This window comes from Gymnogyps californianus, chromosome 7 (assembly GCF_018139145.2).
Source record: "Gymnogyps californianus isolate 813 chromosome 7, ASM1813914v2, whole genome shotgun sequence".
NCBI lineage: Eukaryota > Metazoa > Chordata > Aves > Accipitriformes > Cathartidae > Gymnogyps > Gymnogyps californianus.
The window spans coordinates 26,642,549-26,663,154 of record NC_059477.1 but is presented as its reverse complement, the minus strand read 5'-3'; the positions used below and the strand labels follow the sequence as shown (position 1 = coordinate 26,663,154).

General features: G+C 54.8%; 2 protein-coding genes across 2 annotated transcripts; one reads left to right on the top strand and one right to left on the bottom strand.

Annotated features, from left to right (window-relative positions):
* The first annotated feature begins 1,863 nt into the window (after nt 1–1,863).
* Nucleotides 1,864–15,580, top strand: ARPC2 (actin related protein 2/3 complex subunit 2). Its single transcript, XM_050900039.1, has 10 exons — nt 1,864–1,951; nt 4,890–5,021; nt 6,041–6,153; nt 8,209–8,254; nt 8,828–9,014; nt 9,444–9,537; nt 11,902–12,028; nt 13,462–13,562; nt 14,046–14,146; nt 15,139–15,580. The coding sequence occupies exons 1-10, from the start codon at nt 1,864–1,866 to the stop codon at nt 15,161–15,163; spliced, it is 1,014 nt and encodes a 337-aa protein (XP_050755996.1). The 3' UTR covers nt 15,164–15,580.
* Nucleotides 15,581–15,650: 70 nt separating this feature from the next.
* On the bottom strand, nt 15,651–20,403 carry AAMP (angio associated migratory cell protein). The gene is made up of 11 exons (XM_050899789.1): nt 20,316–20,403; nt 19,815–19,967; nt 19,279–19,398; nt 18,983–19,122; nt 18,723–18,867; nt 18,492–18,575; nt 18,092–18,207; nt 17,592–17,695; nt 17,004–17,094; nt 16,551–16,705; nt 15,651–16,288 (listed from the first exon to the last, which is right to left on the bottom strand). The coding sequence occupies exons 1-11, from the start codon at nt 20,401–20,403 to the stop codon at nt 16,213–16,215; spliced, it is 1,272 nt and encodes a 423-aa protein (XP_050755746.1). The 3' UTR covers nt 15,651–16,212.
* Nucleotides 20,404–20,606: the final 203 nt, after the last annotated feature.

The window sequence follows — 20,606 nt, the reverse complement described above, 5'->3', positions numbered from 1 at the left end:
GGCTACCTGCCTGCAGCTGGAATGGAGAGGCACAGGGCAAAGACCTGGCTGGAAGCGGACCTGCCCGTACCTGCATGCTGCGGGACCGGCCCATGCTTTGTCCGCTGGGAATCCCAACCCCTTCCTACCAGCCAGCCCCCTCCAGGCTGCCCTGCCTGCTGTGAGGTAGAGGGTCAGGCACGGAGGGGTCACCTAACCGAGAGGAGAGAGCCAGCATGCATGGGGGCTGCCATCCGCTGCTCAGCATCGCCCTGACGGAGCACTCCTGCTTGAGTTCGTGGTGGGTGTGCTGCCAGAGCTACAGGAGCTCTTTAATTTCATACACTCCCGCAGCTTAGGCAGAGTAGCTTTTGTTAGCTGAGTGGGGCTCAGGAGTGAAGGAACTGTTCAGATAGTTTTAGACATTGCTCATAATTTTTTTATTGGGGTGACGTTTCTGTAGCGAGAGCCTGCGGTCTGTCACTGAATCTGGCTCACTCTCTCCAAACGGTGTGTTTCAGATCAGCTCCGGTGATCTGAAAGCTCTGCTCAGAGCTTTAAGCTTTGGAATACTCTCTTTCTTTTTTTTTTTTCCACGCTCCTCTGGGGCAAGAGATTAGAATATCTGCATGCCTGCAGCTTTTAAAATAATTGCCATCCTCCTTTATTGGGTACAGGCCTTAATTGTGATGTGGGAGATGCTTCAATATGGTTGTTGGCCAAGTTTGCATTTAGGTCTGTTTAATACAGAAGATGAGGGCTCTGCATAATTACAGTCTTCGTTCTGCTGTTCTTAAATTTGTTGTAACATATGGCTAAGAGCCTCCGTGGCCTGAGAATGAAGCGAGGAAGTTTGGAAGTTGTCCGAGTCAAAATTGAGGAAATGCCGTCAGAAAAAAAGATTTGCTGTTGCTCTTAAGTGCTTGCTGGCGTCTCTCCACAGGCACTGTGGCTCTTCATGGATGTTCTGCCGGGGTGAAAAATCTGATTTAGAGCTGGCTCTGTATTAGATAGACAGAGCGTAGGAGCCATTTGGAGATGAACAGGAGAAATGCGGACAAGAAGACGTAAAACCTGTCAGGGCCTTTTATTGTTACAAGCAGAGGGCAGATGGGATTTGGTGTGGATTTGACTTCAAACCTGATAAGCGTTATCAGAAGATGGACCGCTGCCGCTGCTTGGAACAGCTGCCATTTTAGCATCTGAGTTCAGGCACGATTTTGCAGAAAGGTCTGGTCTGGATTCAGTGTTTAGTGCAGAGAGGAGCCATCTCAGTTATTCCCAGTATGAGCTGGTTTTATTGTCCATTCGGGGCAGAGGGTAGCAAACAGGCAAGGCCGCTGGGGGAGGCTACGGTTCAGGTAGCATTGGTGGTAAGGAGCTTGCAGGGGTCACAGCAGCTCTCTGCCCTGGGAGCGGACGGGCTGTACTGTCTGAAATCCTGCAAGCATAGCCAGGCTTAGTCTGGTTCTCAGAGACTTGAATCAGGGGTGGAAGTGAACCCCAAACGAGCTCCCGGCTGCCCAGAGCCCTGCTTCAAAGTAAAACGTGAAAAGGATGGCTGGGATTTACAGTTGCTCTGTGCTGAGCTGCTAAACTGCCGATTCTTGCCATGGGTGTGGATGGGTCTCATCACGGAGGCAGGGGACACTGGAGCACGCTAGACCAGGCAGAGCTCTTCAGGATCACACCAGTAATGTGATGGTAACTGGTACCCACCCTGCAGTGGCACGGTGCCGTTCCCAGGCCTGCTGTGCATCCCCTGTGCAAAGCCTTCGCCTGCACGAGTGCGGGACGGGCTGGGAGGGCTAAACACGGAGAGGACACCGCTGTGCTTCTGCAGGGTGTTCGGCACATCCCTGCTGCTATTTCTGTTGGCGGAAGATGCGGTTGGTGGAAGGTCAAGGGGAAGTGATCACGTGCGTGCGACCTGTGGTGCCGTCGCTCGTCCGGAAGCCGCGGGAGGCTGGAGGTGAGAGCTCCTCTCTCTTCTGCCTGGGGACTTCTTGACGGGGGAGCAACAATTCGGGTAGCAAAAGGGGCGATTTTTCTGTTGTAGAAACGTTTTAAGTAGTCAGGGTAGTTTTGGTGAGGTGAGCCAGAGAAATAAATAGAAGCACTTTAAACTTTGGGGTTGTAAGGCTGCTGAACTGTGAAGGGCTAAGAGAGCTCACTTCGCTCCCAGCCGCACTTCTGATACCCTTCCCTGTTCTCCCCTGGGCCGGGCCAGGCCTGGGTTACTTAGGTGTGTGCCAGGCGAGGCAGAAAAACCACCCTGCAGTAGATGACAGGGCCGACGTGGCTGCGAGGAGCTCTGTATGCGGCTCACGTGAGCGCTTGCTTCACTGAGGCTGTGCCAGGAAGCGGTTGAATATTCAGCACGCAAAGTTCTACCCAGTTACCTGCTTTTCCCTTAAATATCTCCCCTCCTCGCCATCCCCAAGTACAAAAACCAAGCCACTTGGGAAATTAGTGTTAAAATAACTTCTCTAAGAAATCTGTGCTTGCGCGATGAAACGTTCGGAAATGGGGCCGTGTCAGCCGTAAGCTTTTGTGTGCAGAACAAAGGCTGTCTGTCATGCAGAGCCATTAACTGACTTCGGGTACGTGGTCTCACATGGCTTCTTAAATAACACGACGAGTGACTTTCCTGCCATCCCCTGGGGTACTGGGCGAGCAAGCAGGGGATCATTGTCCTTCCTCGGCAAAACCACTCCAGTGCGCTGGCTGTCAGTTGCTTCCCTGCGTTGCTCGGAGGGAGGTGCTGTGTTCTGAGGCTCTGCTGGGAGCTGGGGCTCTGGGAGGCGTCAGCTCCGTGTGCGTGGGGAATGAGGTTTGAATGGTGTAACTCTGAGAAGACAGAACAGAGGTTTAAGGATGCGTCTTTAATATTCCTAGCTCTCGTGTGCCTGACTGTGCTATCTTTAAAGCTTCCTACATAGGTTTCTTTTTTTATAAAAATTTATACTGCCATCCAAGCTGATTCCTAAGTCTGAGTGTGGTGCTCTAAAAGAAGAATGTGTCTGCATTGACTGACCGAGTGGGATCAGTGGGATTTTCTTTCATCTCTGCTCTGAGCAGTCCTCAGTGAGCAGAAGTGGCTTGGATGCGGCTTGGGCAATTGCTCCCCTTTCCAAGAGCCTGAGTTGAATATGCAGCCAGGGATGCCCTATGAACTTCCACATCAGGCCTGGCTGGGAGGGGAAGACGAGAGCGAGAGAGGTCGCAGGTAGCTGGCACAGCTCTTAAACTAAAGGGCCTGCCTTGGGTGCACTCACACTGCTTCTTTCAAGTGTGTGGTTTTTATCTTCAGCAATGCAGCACAAAAGACGGAAGCTCTCCAGCCTCCCGACAAAAAGGGCTGTTGCTTTTCACACCTAATAACTTTCAAGAAACAGTGACACCTCGTCGTTTCCACTTAGGATCTCTGGCTGGGGTTTAATTCCTCCCCTTCCACCCGAGTAAAATGTTGTTGACCCAGTGCATGGTCTGGGATCGGTGCTGTTCAGTGCCTTGGTCTCCATGCATTGCCCATCTTGAGTTTTAGCACATCATGGTCATTCCTGGCTTCCAGGAATGAGGCTGTCTGTAGAAAAGCTGATGGAAGAACAGTGCTTTATGCTGGGGAAAAAAAATCATTAAAACCTTTCCAGAATATGGTGAGGGAAAGTAGATATTGAGTCATCGCTTCCCCCACCTTTCTCGGTGTATGTACCGAGGTGTAGCCGGTACCGAGCAGCATACACGTGCGTGGACAGAGCGAGTTTTGGCAAAAAGGTTGAAGTTGGTCTCTGGGCAGCAGCAGCAGCATAGTTGAGACCATAAGGCTGCCTCGACACACTGGCTTTGGTTTGGGAAGTTATTTCAGTAAGTTGGTTCAGACGGGTGTGAATGAACTGTTTTAGAGGCTAGATTTCTGTTAGCAGCAGCATTAGCCTGTACTCTGTTTAATAGTGGCTGTTTTTTAAAAATAAGCAGATACACACTGTGAAACAGCAGTAGCAGACTGGCATTTTTATCCTGTTCTCATTTTCCACCCCCACTTTCAGCGGTGGAGGTACCTTTGCATTGCACCCTGTCAGAGAATGACCTATTAATACCAGTCCCCTCGGAGCTGCCAAAGCAGTTATGTAGTGCCAGTCCCCACAAAATCACTTTTCAGAAGCAGTTACATCTTTCGTGGGATCCTGCTCTTCTACAGATCATGAACAAACTGGGTTTTCTTAAGATGTTGTTAAATCTTCATACCCACAGCGTAAGAAGTGTTGTGCCTTTGGCTCGTGAGGTGCTCTTGTTGCTGATCAGGGATCTCAAAGAGCACACTGGGCCGTGTTAGAGCAAACACAGATCTACAGTTTTACCTGCAGAGGTAGTTGGCATAGTGTTGGGGTATTTCGGAAGGGATGTGGTGGGGCGGGATGAAATGCACATCTGGAAAGTTTCCTTCTGTGATTTGCTCCTAGCCCTGAACTTGGAGAAGGGGTCCTCTCTGCGAGTGAGTTATATCAATGTGTTTGCAGAGCTGCTGTTGATGGCGAAGGGGGCACTGCGTCAGGAAGGATTGCTCAGCCTCTAAGTCCGCTTCCGTGAACTGGTATTGCAGGAACTTACAAAAGAGCCTCTGTCCCCAAACCTGTATCGTGGCTGTTGCGTACAGAGAATGCGCTTGTTAAAACAAACTCCGTAGTGATGAGTAGCTTTCTCAGACGTTTCTAACTGGAAATCTGTGATCTCAAAATCTATTAATAAACTACAAATAATAACAATCTGTGCCAGCTTCAAGGTCTATTTTATATCATCTGGGGTAAAACTGGTGCTTATAGGAACGGGGAGAAGTCTAAGATCTCGTCGAAGGTTATCTGCTAGTTGAACAGCAGGAGATAGAAGGGTTTCCAGGTAGAGCTGCTTGTGAGAAATAAGGCTTTGGAAATTAATCCTCTTTCCTTCACAGCTTGGAGGCTGCTGTTTGAGTTCTCATTTACCTCCTTTGTTTTCTTTGCTTTTTAGAAATAAACCAGAGGCAGTAGAAGTAACATTTGCAGGTAAGCTGCACAGCTCTCTTGACTTCTCTGAAAAAAGGGCTGGCCCGAACGGTCTGCCCACAGTTACGCCTGGTGTGCCCAAATTCACCCAGCACCGCTGTGGCGGGAGGAGAGCTGCGCAGGGACAGATGGTGTGGACACCCTGCAGCGTCCCCAGAGCTGGGGCTTTGTTGGCTGCCCCACTATTTTCTCTGTCATTCCGCCTTCCCTGAGACTTTCCCCACAGCAGTGAGTTCAGTGGTGGCAGCGCTTTGTTTGGTGTGTGCGTGCTACATAGCTCTTCTCTTTTACCTTGCCTATTCTCCAGTCCTGCCCTTGATGCTACTTGTTATTAGGTCTTTAGCACCATCTGGTTTGGGTTGTTAGAAAGCTGGCTCAGGGTGACAGGCAAGATGAATTCATCGCCTGAAGTTTGCTCTCCAGAATGAGAAGTGCCAAGGAAGTTCAAGTGTTTATTCAGCAACTGATTTTTTGCTTCTGTTATCAAGAATCTGTGTAAGCTGCAGAGCTCCATGGGGAGGTGGAACTTGCTAGGTAGCTGGAGGGTTGCCTTTCCCTGCCTCCTGCCCATTCTGCAGTGAAATGGAAGCTGTCTCAGCAGGCAGCGGCTGAGCTGCCTTTGCTGGCAGAGATGTTTTCTCCTCCGGGCTGCAGCTCTGGCCCAGTGGGCATGTCAGTCACTTTCTGTGCTGGCCATCCAGAAGGCTCCCGTCTCTGCGTGTTTGTATCCTCATGCGTTGAGCACAAGCAGATTTGCCAGGGATGATAAATGACACTAGACTAAAGCTTTCTGTGATGGACGGGTGTCAAAACTGTTTCAGCCCTTTGAATGACAACAGGTCTCCCTACATGACATTACCACTTTCCTTTATTACAGATTTCTCTCTTGGTGTATGTGTGAAGGCTGGAGCAGGGGGAATAGTGTTGCTTTATGCAGTTCCTAGAGCATGTAGGGAAAACCTTCCTCAGAAAGAGGAACTGGTTCCTGTTCCCTCACGTTTCTCTTGCTTGCTTCATAGACTTTGATGGAGTCCTTTACCATATTTCAAACCCCAATGGAGACAAGACAAAAGTGATGGTCAGTATTTCTCTGAAATTCTACAAGGAACTCCAGGAACACGGTGCTGACGAGGTGAGTGAGTGTCTCTGGGCCTTGAGCCTACAAATAGTGTCTTAGCGTGGGCTATGTCCTTGCGATGTTGATGGATCTAACGTCTAACCCTTAGAGACGCATCTGCTCCCATCTCACGCTGGTCAAAGGAGCAGCCCTGTGCCAACCAGGAGTCCCACTTTGCTGGAAGACAAGGGCAAAGTGTGTTCACACTCTCTGATGAACAAGTCATCTTATATGACCCTACAGCCTGAAAGGCGAAAGGCACTACTAATTTTGAAAGTCCAAATGAGTGCGAGGCCTGACTGTATAGAAATAGTTTCCCTGACTGATGTGCTGAGCCTGCGAGTGAAAGAAGGCGCCAAGACAAATCCAGAGTCCCATGGTGCGGCTCTTCTGACTCTAACCACACTTGAGAGCGAGTTATGGGCTCCTGCTGTGTGTGCAGACTTTGATCTGCAGACTGGTTCCCTTTTCGCTGCTGCTGTGTGAAGTAGCAGGTTCAGTTCCTGTTGAATGGGCCGGGGCTGCGGAGGGCCATTTATGGTAGAAAGAAGGAGCCTCTCTCAGCTGTGGTTGGGTGGCGAGACAGGAAGTGTGACTCAGTTCCTGAGTCAGTTTTTGAATCTCCGCATGGTAGCGAATGGGGTTCACCCGAGGCTCTTCGGCAGGGTTTTGCCTCTGGGTGTCTGTCCTTGGAGGAAAACGAGGAAACTGCTCCATGAGTTTATTGTGAGTCTGGCGAGAAACAGGTGGTTTGAACCCAAAGTGAATTCCTGCGAGTTGCTGCAAGTCCTACCAAAGTCAGGATAAATATGACTGAGTGTCCTGCTTTCCTGGTTCCTGTATGCAGAGCTTTCTAGGAGCAGCATTGCCCGCTACTGAAGGTACGGCTGCTGGCAAACAAGAGAGTCAAGCAGCCCAAATGGCAGAGCCCTCTCAGCATGTTTAGTGAGGATCGGTACGGTATGTGATCCCAAGAGAACCGCTGCGGTGGGCGAGTGGCTGACACCACTGTGCACCAGCAGCCACCACGGTGGTGGTGGAAGGCAACTTCCCAAGCTTTTAGAGGAAATTGGGATCTCTGCAGGACTGCCGTGGGAGTGCTGACTGAATAGAAACTACATCTTTAAATCACCGGTTAGCAAACTGTTGCTTTCTGTGCTTCCCTGGAGATGACGGAGTTTGTTTCTGCTCCATCTTTGGTGAAACCCCACTGTGAGGAGCACAAAGTGGGGTTCCTGCTAAGACAGAGCATCTCCCTGGGCTGCTGCAGGCAGGCAGGCTGGCTCTCTGCTGAGAGGAGGTTTTGGCATGCAGAGAGCCTGTGCATCCTCTCTGTGTGGTAGTGGGTGTCATCCCCGGAGGGCCAGTTCTGCCAGTGTTGTTGTGTTCTTCTCTGTGAAATACCTCCTGTTCCCAGCCCCCTCATTGACACAGAGCTATGGCTCAGTTGAAAATTGCCATTGATGTAAAATTCAGCAGTGATTATGTTTGAAGAAAGGTTTTTGCTGTGCTGTAGGCGGCTCTGCTTCTGGGAGGCATCCAAGCTGCCTGGCAGTCTCCTCTCCATCCCCATCTGTCCTGTGCAATAGGCTGAGACAGGGTGGGCCATCGCCTAGCCACGCTGCACCTGACCCCTGCTCTGAACTTGTCTTCCCGCAGGGAGAGGGACAGGGCACGCTTTGCATCTGCCTTTGAATGGGAAGAAGGGTTGTAGCCCTCAGATCTGTTGTGTCAAGCTCTGCTGACAGTTCTCCCTTGAAGGTATAGGTGTATGGAAGGGGTTTTCTTCACCACACAAGTTCAAGACTAGCAAGAACTTTAAAAAGTTCCGGTTTTGACTCCTGTCCTGCAGTACATCCCCTGTCAGGGGAGTTCAGGGAGCTCTGCCTAGAGGAGGAGCAGCCAATAATACTAGAAGCCAATGACTTAGTATTTGTCCAAGTTCACTTAGACTTGGGGAGGCAGATGCTGTAATTTGATGTTTCTAAACGGAGACCGAACATGGCCTGGGCTGTGCAGGAGGAAACAACTCTAATAGCTTGTGCTCTCAATGTTTAATTTCTTTCCTAGGTATTGAAGAAAGTCTATGGAAACTACTTGGTAAATCCTGAATCAGGTAACCCTGCAATAACTTTTACTCTGTGTGTGTGTGAATGCAATTCCAAAATGATTTAAGTCACCTCAGAAATGCTCAAATGAAGGCTGCACTTCAAGAGCTTGATATCTGGGGCTCTCTGCGCAATGAATGGCAATTTAAAAGGTGGCTCAGGTACATCAGGGCTGAAGTAGCTTGCAGCACAAGCTGTAATTCTTGATGCAGCCCTCCTCCGGGAAGTCTCTTTTCCTCACGGTTGGGGTCTTTGTTCTTCTCAAAGACGCTTCATGAGACACAGGAAAACCATGGTTACCTGTGACAGCATCTCTTCCTACTCACTGCAAAAACTTGGGAGCAGCTCAGCCAGCACGTGTGTCTGGGAGCTCGGGAAGGAGCCCCAGGAGCGTTGCCATGGCCACGTGCTGAGTTCAGGCATGGCTTCTGGCGATCCTTGGAGTGGGAAGCACTCACCCCTGGGGCTCTTGGGAGGGCTTAAGGCAAAGGTGGGACTGTAGGTGTCTCTTTTCAGAAAATGTCTCTGGCTTCATTAAGGCCCTGCATAGATTATTAAGGTTAGTGGCTGTCCCTCCCCAGGTTACAATGTCTCTTTGCTCTACGACCTGGAGAACCTTCCTGCAGACAAGGATGCTATTGTGCACCAAGCCGGCATGTTGAAGCGCAACTGCTTTGCTTCGGTCTTTGAGAAGTATTTCAAATTCCAAGAAGAGGGCAAAGAAGGAGAAAAAAGAGCTGTCATCCACTACAGGGATGATGAGACAATGTAAGTGTCAAGCGGCATGGGAGTTGAACAGCTATCAGTGCACTCTCTGCTCCTGCTCACAGCCGTAGGTTGTGGTGGAAAGTCAGGAAATCCTACTGCTCCATACTTTGGCAGGGTAATAAGGGCCTGTCCTAGACTGTCAGAAGCATCCAGTGAGGGTAATGCTCATCCCTCGGGCTGCAGGGATGTTACACAAGAGTCTTTGTTAGTGGCAGCACTTGCGGCTGCATGCAGGAGAGGAACTGGCCGCTCCCAACAGAAATGTTTTGCTCCCTGTAAATACTGTCTCGAGGGAGGGGAAATTTTTAGCAGCCAGGCCTGTGAATGGTTGTTGTATCTACTTGACCTTGTCACACAGTTGCTTCCTCATCCAGCTGTACTTCTTAGCTCCTGTTCACAGCTGGGTTTTCCTCTCTCACCCACCTGCAGGTATGTCGAGGCGAAAAAGGACCGTGTCACAGTTGTGTTCAGCACGGTATTTAAGGATGACGATGACGTGGTGATCGGAAAGGTGTTTATGCAGGTATGGAAACTGAATTACAGGGAAAGGGTCTGGTCCTCGATTCAGATGCCTTCTTGCTTGAAGCAGCATTGCCAAACAAGCAGATGTTAGGCTGAAGTGAGCTCATAGGCAGTTTAATGCACATAAATGCTTTGCAGGGCTCCAGGCTGCACTGGGATGGAAGAACCATGTTAATAGGCATAGGCAGTGTATTTTCTAGTCCAGGCTCTTGCATTGGCATCTTTATTATCAATGGTCTTGCTCGTATGGACAATCAAATATACTATGCGTTACAGATGAGAAACACAACGGTGAATCCACCTTGAGTAGTGTATCCACCTTGAGGCCCTGTAGTGCAGCTAGCTGTGGTGTAGGGATCGCCAGCCAGCTGAGGAGCTGAGCGTGGTGGGGAGGCTGTAGAGGGAGAAGAAGGGGTGAGGCGATGTTGTGCCGTGCCTGGGATGGTGCTGAGAGTGGTCTTCACGTCAAAGTTTGTTCCTGCTAATGCTCAAATGCTGCAGAGAGACTCAGCAGCTCAGTGTGGCTGCTCTGACATGCTGCTATGGGCTCTCGAATTTGAGCTTTTCAAAGTTATGAATTTGCTTAGTTTGCGGGCTTGGATCAATCATCATAATGCCAAGTACTTCTGGACTCAGCTACCCTTTGCAACTGCCATTTAGCCGGGAAGCATTCAGAGGCCCGTAGTAAACACTTTGCATGTCTGTTAGCGACTGCGTGCAGCCTGTGGAGATTGAGACATTTGCTTACAGCTGGGGAAGGCTCAGTGCATGCTGGTATGTGTGTTCATCCATGTCGCTGGCCCGCCTGGCTTACCTTGTGTCTGCTGAAGCACCTGGGGAGCCTCCTGCGCAGGCATGGCCGTGGAACAGGGCCCTGCAGGGTGTTCCAGGGCTAGAGGAGCTTTAGCCCATCTGTTCAGGGGTGCCAGGCTGTGCTGCTGACAGGCTTGTGGACAGCAAGTTACTGGCCCAGTTTGCTGGATACCAGTTTTCCTGTGTTGGGGGTCATTAGAACAGGGTCTGTTGTGATGGGAGTCTTATCTCACAGCTCTGCTCTCTGTGTTCTTTAGCTACAGGCAGGGCATCTGCTCTGGCTTTGAGCTTTTCCTCACCAGCATATCCCACAGCCTGGAATTCAGCTTTTAAAACAGGGAGGCATGAGGTGAACAAAACAGGGTTTGTGAGGCTCCCAGGGAGGTGGTAGGGCTTCAAGGCAGTGGCTGTCCCAGAGTCTCCATGTCCCAAGCTCTTGGTTTTTACAACAGCAAACCCTGCTCCTGCCCAGCCACAAGAATTTCCACTCTGAGTCACGCTGGCTCCTTCCCTCCAGCTATTGCTCTTGCATAACACAGCCCAGTCGGGCATGGTGGCTGCCCATCTGGACTCTCATGGAGAAAATCTGATCATTAACTAACCAGCGAAGCCATTTGAACCATTTCACCCTCTGGCATAAGCAGGCAGAAGTGCAAGCTAAGCATTTCATTAAGGAAACCCCAGTGAACTACTCTGTTCTCTAAAAGGGGCACGGATGCTCCTGTCCTTCCCAGGGTGAGCTGTGCTCAGAAGGGAGGAAAGGCCGAGGGTGGCTGATGATGTGTAGGTTGGGCTGGGGGTCAGTGAGGCAGAGGGGAGGCTGCCCTGCCTTGGGGCAGGAGAATGGTGTCTGGACTTTGCCAGCCCCACGTAGGGACAGTCCTATAATTCCTGAAATGTGGAGCCAGTTCATTTCATGTGAGGTGGGGGTCATGCTGCTGTCAGAGAGGTTCTCTGGCGGAAGGGATCTCCCTGCCTGGAGGTATTGTTTCAAGGTGTAGAGAAGTGTTAGGAGGAGCAGGCTTCACATACAAGCTTCAAAGCCCATAGATGCCTCTTAATGCCTAGGCAAAGACTCCTGGTGGGAGATGCTTTCTCAAACGGCAGAGCCCTTACGCTAGGTGCGATGGAGACCTCGCAGCCCTTTCTGAGAATTTCCTTTCCTCTGGGGTGATGGGTGCTGCCTGCTTTCGCTGGAAGCATTGATGGTGTTGACTTTTTGGCAGGAGCTGTGCTGTCTCAGGTGCTTGCTTAGACTGAGGTGTCCCTTCCACAAAACGCCCATGGCAGGAAGTGTGATGCTGAAAGCCACCCCAGCTGAGGGGCTGCGCTAGGGCCACGTGTAAACCCGGGACAGCTGTGCATTTTGGTCTGGTTTTGCTGGGAAAAAGGATTGTTTTCCAGAGGTTTGGCCTGATGGACTTGGCTCATTCAGGGGAAGTTGGGAAACCTCCTGCTCAGTTGCCCTGTGGGAGTGGGGAAACCCCATTTGCTTTCCCAGTGTGTTGCTAGAGTGTTGCAGTGGGACTCACCTTTGCTTTTTCTTGTTCAGGAGTTCAAGGAGGGTCGCCGGGCCAGTCACACAGCCCCACAGGTGCTCTTCAGCCACAGGGAGCCGCCCTTGGAGCTGAAAGACACAGATGCGGCCGTTGGCGACAACATTGGCTACATCACCTTTGGTAAGCAGGCAGCTCCAAGGCCAGGGGACACTCGGGGAGGAGAGAGGTTCCTGCTGCTTCATGAAAAACAAAAAGGGATTCACCTTCCCGGAGTGTTCAAGTGGGTCATTGGGGGCTGAGGGGACTCTGGAGTTGCATTCTGCGTTGCCTGTCCCCTTCGGCATGTCCCTTTGCTGTATCAGGTCACTTCAGCTCTGCTGTGGGCAAGAAGGTGTGGAAGTGGACAGTGAGCCATTTAGTGTCTGCCTACAAAAGAAGTTCAGCATTCAGGAGCAAGGGGAAGGGTGGCTTTGCTGTGATGTTGTGGAAACTGGAGGTTTCTTGTGGGAGCTTTCATGTGAGTGTATTTGCAGCTTGTCCAACTGCAGGCACCTGTGCAGTGCTTGATCAGCAGAGGCAATCAGAGAGCAGGAGCAGGGCAGTGAGTTCTGCTTCTCCAGCTCTGCCTCTGCTCTGGGCCAAACACTTCCATCTCTGATAAGCCACTTTCCCCTGCCTGCAGAGGTGCCGGCCAGCAGAGTCATCGCTTCCTCCTGGGCAGCAATGCTGATGGCTGAGCTGAGGAGTCCAAACCCTGCCCTGTTCAAAGGGAAAGGTCTCTTCCAGAGAAATTGGGGGTCATGGTTGGATGTGCCATTAGGGTGTCTCAGGCCAGCATTCCTGCATTTCGGAGCTTAGAGGTGGAGCACAGACACTGCAGGGGAAGGTGAGGTTAGCACTGCCTTCCTCCTGTGCTGGGAATGGTGCCTTGAGGTTAAGGCAGCTCATCAGCTATGGGAGGAGGGCTGTCTAATGGCAGGTCTGGGACGTGAGCAAGACTTCATTCTTGTCGAGACGAAATTTCCCTGTTATCTGATCTGACAGTCCCAGGTGAGATCATCACCCAGACAAAAAGGTCTTTCAGCCCTTGGATCTGGGACACTTAGCACAGCACCAGCCTGTGGAAAGAGCGAGCCACCGGGCCCCTGCAGTAACCAAGTCTGGCTCTGTCATGGGGCCGGCAAGCTGCCAGCCAGGAATCCACAACTGATTTCAAGATCCAAGGGCAGACTGCATCTTGAAATCAGCTGAGCAGCCTGGCTGCCCTCGTCTGCCTCCCAGCTCTCTCCATTTGCTTCTCCCGAGCACTGAAGTAGCGTCATGCAGTTTCCTACAGTGCCGTCATCTCTGGGCACTTGGCCCTTACCTGTGTCCTCCGGAGTGTACAGCTGTGTCCAGGCTGCTGCAGGAGCTGTGGAAAAGTGCTGCTAAGCCCTGTGCTTAAAATCACAAGTGCTGCTTAATCGTGGTATGTGTCACAGTAAAGGGCTCTCTGTAGACAGCGAAGTAGGGATTTGGAGCAGCACACCCTGAAGCCTCCAGCACTGGAGGAACCTGAAGCCCTTTGGCAGCCTCAGGAGGCACTAGCGGTTTGTGTCGCCCTCTTCTTTCAGTGCTGTTCCCCCGTCACACCAATGCTGCTGCCAGAGACAACACCATAAACCTGATCCACACATTCCGGGACTACCTGCACTATCACATCAAGTGCTCGAAGGTACTGAGGGGATGGGGCTGGGGGATACAGGCTAGCTTTGGCCCGTCTAACCTGGGTGCTGCAGGGGAGGAGCACAGGGCAGGGGTGCCCCCCTAGAACTCGTTAGGGTCTGGCGTTGCCATCCCCAGTCATGCAAGGGTGGCAAGTGATGCATCATCACCTTCTCCCTGCTCTTTGGTGCAGGCAGCGCCTGTTTGCTTCCCATCCTAGCAGCAAAGTAGGATTTTTTTCCCTTTTGGATCTGGTTTCCTTCCTTTCTGGGAACAGAAATGAGGGTAATTGTTCAGTGAGACCTGCCTTTGACCAGGGCTCAGGCAGCAATTTTCACTGTTGCCTCCGAACTCCCCTCATTGCACCGTGGCTGTGCAGAGCTAGGTGCTTTCCCAACAAGGAGCAGAAAGATGGCTCCTACCCTGTGTCCTGAAATCTCAGCTATGAAGACAGGATCCTGACATGTCCCCATTTTGTCCTAATGAAACGCAGGCCTATATTCACACGCGTATGAGGGCGAAAACATCGGATTTCCTCAAGGTGCTGAACCGTGCCCGTCCAGATGCAGAGAAGAAAGAAATGAAAACAATCACGTGAGTAGCAAAGCAGGGCCCGGCGCTCTGGGCTTCTCTGCCAGCCACAAGCTCGCTCCTTCTCAGCTTGGCGTACTCTGGGGAGGACTGGGGTGCTGTGGGAGTGACCAGACGAGGGCCTGATGTGCTGGGACCCCATCGGAGAGAGAAAGGGGGTGTTTCATAGTGAGGTGCTTGTCTGGGTGCCTTGAGGCAGAAGACCGGATCAGGGTGTGTTGGCCTCCCAGGACCCCTGTGCTCCCTCCACCACACTCACTTACTGCCTCGTATGTCCTTTGTAGGAGCTGGGTCTGTGGCAAACCCTGTGCCAGCAGATCCTTGCAAAAGAAGGCTCGTACACAGCTCTGCAAGCCCTGGTGTCTCCGCTGTCCCCCCCGAGCCCGTGGTGGCATTTGTGGGGCTTTTCCCCTGTTGTATTAAAGCTGGCTGATTGGCTCTGGGGGCTGCTCCAGCTCATGGGCGAGAGTGGCCAGGTCCTTCCTGGGGGTTTGCGGGCGCTGGAGCAGGTTCCTGCTGCCCGGTGCGTCTGCAGCTCCTCGGAGCCCCTGGCTGCCCTTGGCCAGCAGATGGCTGGGGCCAGGAGCACTCCTGGGCCACTGCGCTGGCTGGCTGGCTCCCTCCCTCGTGTGAATAAAGCAGCCCAGAGCGAAGCGGGTGGAGGAGAGCAGTTGCGTAAACATGTTTCCCTCAGGTCCTTTACCCTCTGCTGATCGCAGAGCCCGGTGATGTCCTTTTTCTGTGTGTCCTGGCATGTCCCCTTTGTGTTCTGCTCCGAGGCAGCAGGGTTGTCCCCTCTGCAAAAGCCGACCCCTCCCCACAGCCCCGTGACCTGGTTCTGCAGCCACAAATGCCTGCAAGCCCTGAACCAGTGGTGCCTGCCTGGCTTTGAGAGCTCGGTGCAAGCGTGTGCCCCACCAAAAGCCGTGTAGCCACCCTGGGGCACCCCAGAACAGCGCCGGGGGCTCTGCTGACCTCTCTCTGCATCCTTTCAGGGGGAAGACGTTCACAACCCGTTAACGCCAGGGTCACTGAGGCTGCCGTGGAGGACGAAGGTTGGGGCACTTGCTACCCGATAATCGTAGCTTTTAATGTTGCACCTCTGTGGGCTCATAAGGAATTCAAGCAATCGGGGTCTGTTTGTACGACAGTTTGGGGAGTAATCTGCAGAAACGAGCTGTGCTTGCGAGGACTCGATCGTTCCAAGAAACAAAACCTTAATTCCAGTTTGATTGACTTAATTTCTTTTCTTTTTTAATTTTTTTTTTCTTTTCAAGCTGTTTCGCTTTGCAATATGTTACCGGAAATAAGTCGGAGTATTTCTTATGAGAATAATGCAATATTAACTTGTTTTCTTCTGAGTATTTGAGTTCAAAACTCCTGTATCTGAAGAAATACTGTTGGGGTTCATTAATAAAGGAGATCTTTCTATCTTAAGGGCTTGTAGGGCTTTGGCTTGTCAATGCATGTGGCCTTGCCCTGGAAGGGGTGTTTGGAGTCACAGGCGCAAGGGGGATAATTACTGTATCCCAGACCAAATTACTTCTGGTGATCTCCATCTTGGGGGCTGAAGCGGGGGTGCTGTGCTCAGGTCTAGGAGCGAGTAGCCTGTTGTGTTAGGGAACTCCTGGGCTGCACAGAGCAGGATTCTCCTACCCTGCAATCTGCACCCTTCCCTCCTACCCTGACCCCCTCATTCCCCCTAACAGGGAGAGCTAGGATGGGGGTCTCTGCCTCCACCCAGACCAGCATAAAACTGTCTGCCATTGATCCTCAGGCCATGGTTGGATGCTGGGGAGATCCCTAAGGAGGGAGGGAGCACAGCTCCCCAGGTCCTCTTCCCCCCAACAAGCAGAGTGGATGGCATCCAGTTAAGTGAAATAATTTATATAATTAAAAGACATTTTCATACAAAACCCCAGGCTTGGCCCCCAGATGGTGAGGGCAAAGCAGGGCAGGCCGGAAAATTACAAAGCAGGTACTGGAGAAGGGTGGTGAAACCCATCTCCCTCAGCCCTCTGTACACGAGCCACCTGGCAGAGCCAGGACACCATCCCTCAGCACAGATCCTAGCGATCGGGGCGCTGAACGCAGAACACTTTGGCTTGGTGGTCACCAGAGGTCGTCACCACAATGGAGGCGTCCCTGGGGGGGAGACAGAGCTCAGAGATGGGGCTGGGGGCTTTGGGCATCCCTCACCACACCCCTGGCCCAGCTCTGATCTGCCCCACTCCCCCTGAGACCCTCAAGTCTCAGCATGGACCTGGGTCTGTCCCCTCCCTTGGGGCCAGACCCCAGGGGCACCCAAAGGAGAATGGCTTGTGATTCGAGTTCCTGAGGCTGGAGGCCCCTGCCACCCCTGGTCCCTCCACCCGGCAGGAAAGGGGTCTAGGGGTTCCCCGCTCACTTGTTGACGGCGAAGTCGAGGATTTCGGCTGAGTGCCCTCGGTACTCGCTGATCATCTTCCCCGAGCGGGCATCCCAGAGCCGCACGGCCCCGTCCAGGCTGCAGGTGTACACCACGGCCGAGCTCTCCTCCCACAGCAACTGCACAATCCCCGACTGGGGCAGGCAGTGGCCACAGGGTGAGCACTGGGGACCCCCAGCAAGTCTCAGCTCCCCCCACGTAGCCCCCCAGTGTTGTCTGCCATCCCCACAGACAGGAGAGCCAGCCCTCAGGGCCAAGCTATGGGGCACATCCTCTGTGCAGGGCCTGCGGCTGCCTTTGGGGAAGCCCAAGGGGCTGAGAGAGAAGCACAAATCGGGAACTGGCCCCAGGAAAGCCCCTGGGCTCCAAGAGAGGTTTTGGATGGGCCCAGAGACACCCCCCCAGGCCTGGGGAGATGGGGTAGGGCCGTACCTCATGTTGGCACTTATGCCTCAAGCTCTGCGTGGAGAGATCGTAGATAGCCAGCGTGCCGTCCAGGTAGCCCACAGCAGCCAGCGGCATCCTGCAGAGAGGGGAACAGGCGTTACGCAAGCCTGGGGGAAGCAGGGATGGAAGCGCATGAAGAATCAAGGTTGAAGGCAAAGCACATGGAGAAGATGAGGGACAACCCGATGACCGGAGCCATGAAACACCTTGGTTCAGGAAACCGACAGGACAGTGACAGCCAGCAAGGGGCCTGAGGTTCACAAGGGAGAAGACAACGTCCTGGTAGGAAAGATCCCCAGCAGCCCTGTCTGGAGGGTATCCCAGCCAAAGAGTGGTCCATCAGGCTAGCCCAGAAACCAAACAGGTTGAGGGGAGGACTAGGCAGCTGGTGTCCCTTGTTCTCCCTGTCACACACCAGTGACCCGGGATACCCACAGCCAGCTGGGGAGGATGGGGGTGAGAGCAGAACGAGCATGAGGGACGGAAACAGGTCTGTTAGTAACAAACATCCCCCGTAAGGTCTGGCACTGAAGGGGGACTGTCACCCCCCAGGCCACACGTCCCCACACTCACACGTTACAGAAGCCCAGCGACTCCACCGAGTTGGACTCGGCCTCCTCACCCTCGCCGGCGGGGGCCTTAGGGGCCATGCTCTCCATCTTGAACACACACACCACCTGGGGGGAGGGAGGCTGACTAGTGCCCCAGGGGAGGGGAAGGGGACCCCCAGTCACACCGAGGTCCCCTTCCTTACCCGGGATCGAGCCTACACCCCCTGGACACCAAGGCTCGACCCCAAAACCTCAGCTCCTCGGAGCAAACAAGGGGGGAACTTCATTCCACGCACGAGCCCAGCGGGACCACCCAGCTACAGGTCCCACCAGTAGCTGGGAGGAAGCAGTTGTGTTGGCCAAGGGCGCCTCCTGCTGGCTGCCGGTGGCCACCACAGCCTGCTCGGGGCCGGTAGAGCCCTGAACCCCCGGGGACACCCGCCTGGCCCAGGACAGGGGCTTGGGCGGCCGTTCCCCCATTCCCCAGGGCTCCTGGCTCTGCCCCCGCCAGCACGGACCCACCTTGCCCGTGGCGGAGTTGACCAGCTTGGTGTGACAGTCCACAGAGCCCGTCATGATCAAACTGCCGTCCTGGTTGCTGGCCACACACGTCAAGGGGTCCTGGTGGCCATCCTGGCCTGGGGGGCCAGCAGGAGAGGCATGAGCGCCACATGTCTTCCCCGTGGAGACCCGGTGGGCCTCGAAACCCACCCCTCCGCAGCCTCCACCTCGCCCGGCTCTGCCAGCACCCCGGTGGCAAGGAGCAGCCACCTGTGGGGACAGGGAAACCCAGCGCCAGGCTCCCTCCGGCAGCCCCTGGCCTCGGAGGGTGCCACTTCTCCAGCCGGGCAGAGGTCAGAGACCGCTGGAAGGGGCTGTTCCTCAATTAGGGAGCACCCCAGGTGATTAACCTCTTTCCTACCTTTCAGGACATGCAGCGAGGTTCCCTGCTTCAGATCCCAGATGCGCATGGTCCCGTCCTCGTACCCCACCACCGCTCGCTTCCCTGGGTGAGACAGGGCCAGTGGACAGAGCCAGAGTTCCCCTCATCCCTCCACCTCCCGCTCAGCACAGACTGGCAGAAGCAGGATGGCAGATGGTGGCAGCGGGATCTCTCACAGATTCCCCACCCCAGACAGCCCCCGTGCCTCACCGTCAGGTAGGATCCTGCCGCACGTGGCTGGGCATGCAGGGCCCTGGAAGGTTTTGCAGTCTCCGCTGGGGATCTTCCACATCCAGGAGTTGCCATCAGCCGTGCCCGCCAGAAGGACGTGGGCTTGAGGGTGCCACTCCATCCACTGGGCAGAGAGAGGGACAGGCAGTGTCACGGGGGCGGTGTCCCCCCCACCACCCAGCTGCGTCCCGGCTGCCTGCCCATGAGCTCCCCACAGCACCAGAGGTCCCACCACTCACCTCCAAGTCCCCCACCTCGAAGGACCACACTTCTTCCTTGGCGTCCACTCGCCACGCTTTGATAAGCCCAGACATGTCACCCGTGGCCACGAACATGGAGTCGTGACTGAAGCTGGCACAGGTGACCGAGTCCTTGTGTCCTAGAGACGTCGGGGGACAGAGACCACTCAGGCCAAGCTATGGAGGATGGTCAGGAGCCCGGCTCCAGCAGAGCATCAGCTGGGGAAGAGCGCGTCCAGAGAGATGTGGCTGAGAGGGGACACGGCCACTCACTCGGACAGCCTCGAGCACCTCACCTGAGCATTCAAACAGGAGCTCTCCATCGCTCACGCGCCACACGAAGGCCTTGTCGTCCTCCCCACCCGTCACTGCCAGCGTGTTGGTCTTGGGGTCGAGGCTCACGCAGAAAACAGAAGCTTCACAGAAGAGTAAAGAGAGGTTACATGGCTCAGACGCCACTCACACCCCACCCGACATTCCCAGGGGATCCAAATCCCACGCAGCGCCAGGTCTGGGTGGGATGTCAGCGAGCTGAACTCCCAACCGAAACCAGTGGGAATCTATTCTTCCCATGGGGGAAGAGCAGCAGAGGCTGTCTGTCGAGCTCAGGGTGAGCCACCATGGTAGGAGGCTCGAAGGACTTCTCTACCAGAGCGTAAGGTAGAAACGATCACAGCCCAAGGCAGCCCTGAGTCGTGACGGCTGTCCCGGGAATGGCCGGGAGACGGCAGCCTGGTAAGGACCTGCTGCACCCCCTTACTCTGGGGAAGGCCAGGGTGGGAGCAGGTCCCGAGGAGGACCCCAGCTGCCGCTGCCCGTGCCCACCACGCACCCGAGTGGAGGGAGAACGTGACCTCGCTGTCGTCCTGCGCCTCCATGCCGTCCTCCACCCCCTCGTCGTCCTCCGTCTCCCAAGCCTCCGCGTCGGGCTCTTCCGCCCCCTCGTCGTCAAAGTCCACGTCCTCCATCTCGTCGGCCAGGTCATCTGCAGAGGGCGAAGGTCAGGACGCGGCTCGCGGCCTGCCGGGCTCGGCCGTCGCAGGGCAGGCGGCAGCGGGCACGGGGGGACCCCGGGGGTCCCTGGGGGACGGGGCAGCCGGGGGGACCCGCGATCCCGATGCCGCCGCGGCCAGGAGACCCGGAGCAGAGGAGCCGCAAAGGAGCGGGGCGCGACGCGGGGAGAGGCCGCAGGCCCGGAGAGGGAACGGGCCGGGACCCGCGGCCGGACCGGGCCTGGCGCTGGGGCGGGGCCGGAGCGGGCCCGGTGCTCCGGCGGGAGGCCGGAGCCCCCGCAGGCCCTGCCCGGTGCGCAGCGCGGGGCTCCCCGTCTCACCCGGCCCGGGCGGGCCCAGCTCCACCACCTCGATGATCTCCTCGTCGCCGTGGAAGCCCAGCGCCCCCGGGCCCTCGGCGGGCTCCATGCCGGCCTGCCCGCGCGCCCCACCCCGCCGCCGCCGCTTCCGCCGCTCGCCCCGCCCTGGCCAATCCCCGCCCGCCGCCCATCCACGCCTCAGCCAACCTCGGCCCGCGTCCTCACCCGGACCCCGCCCCTTCCGCCAGTAGCGTAGGCCGACCCCGCCCCGCGCGGTGCGCTCTGGGAGCTGTAGTTTCTCGCGCGCCGCCC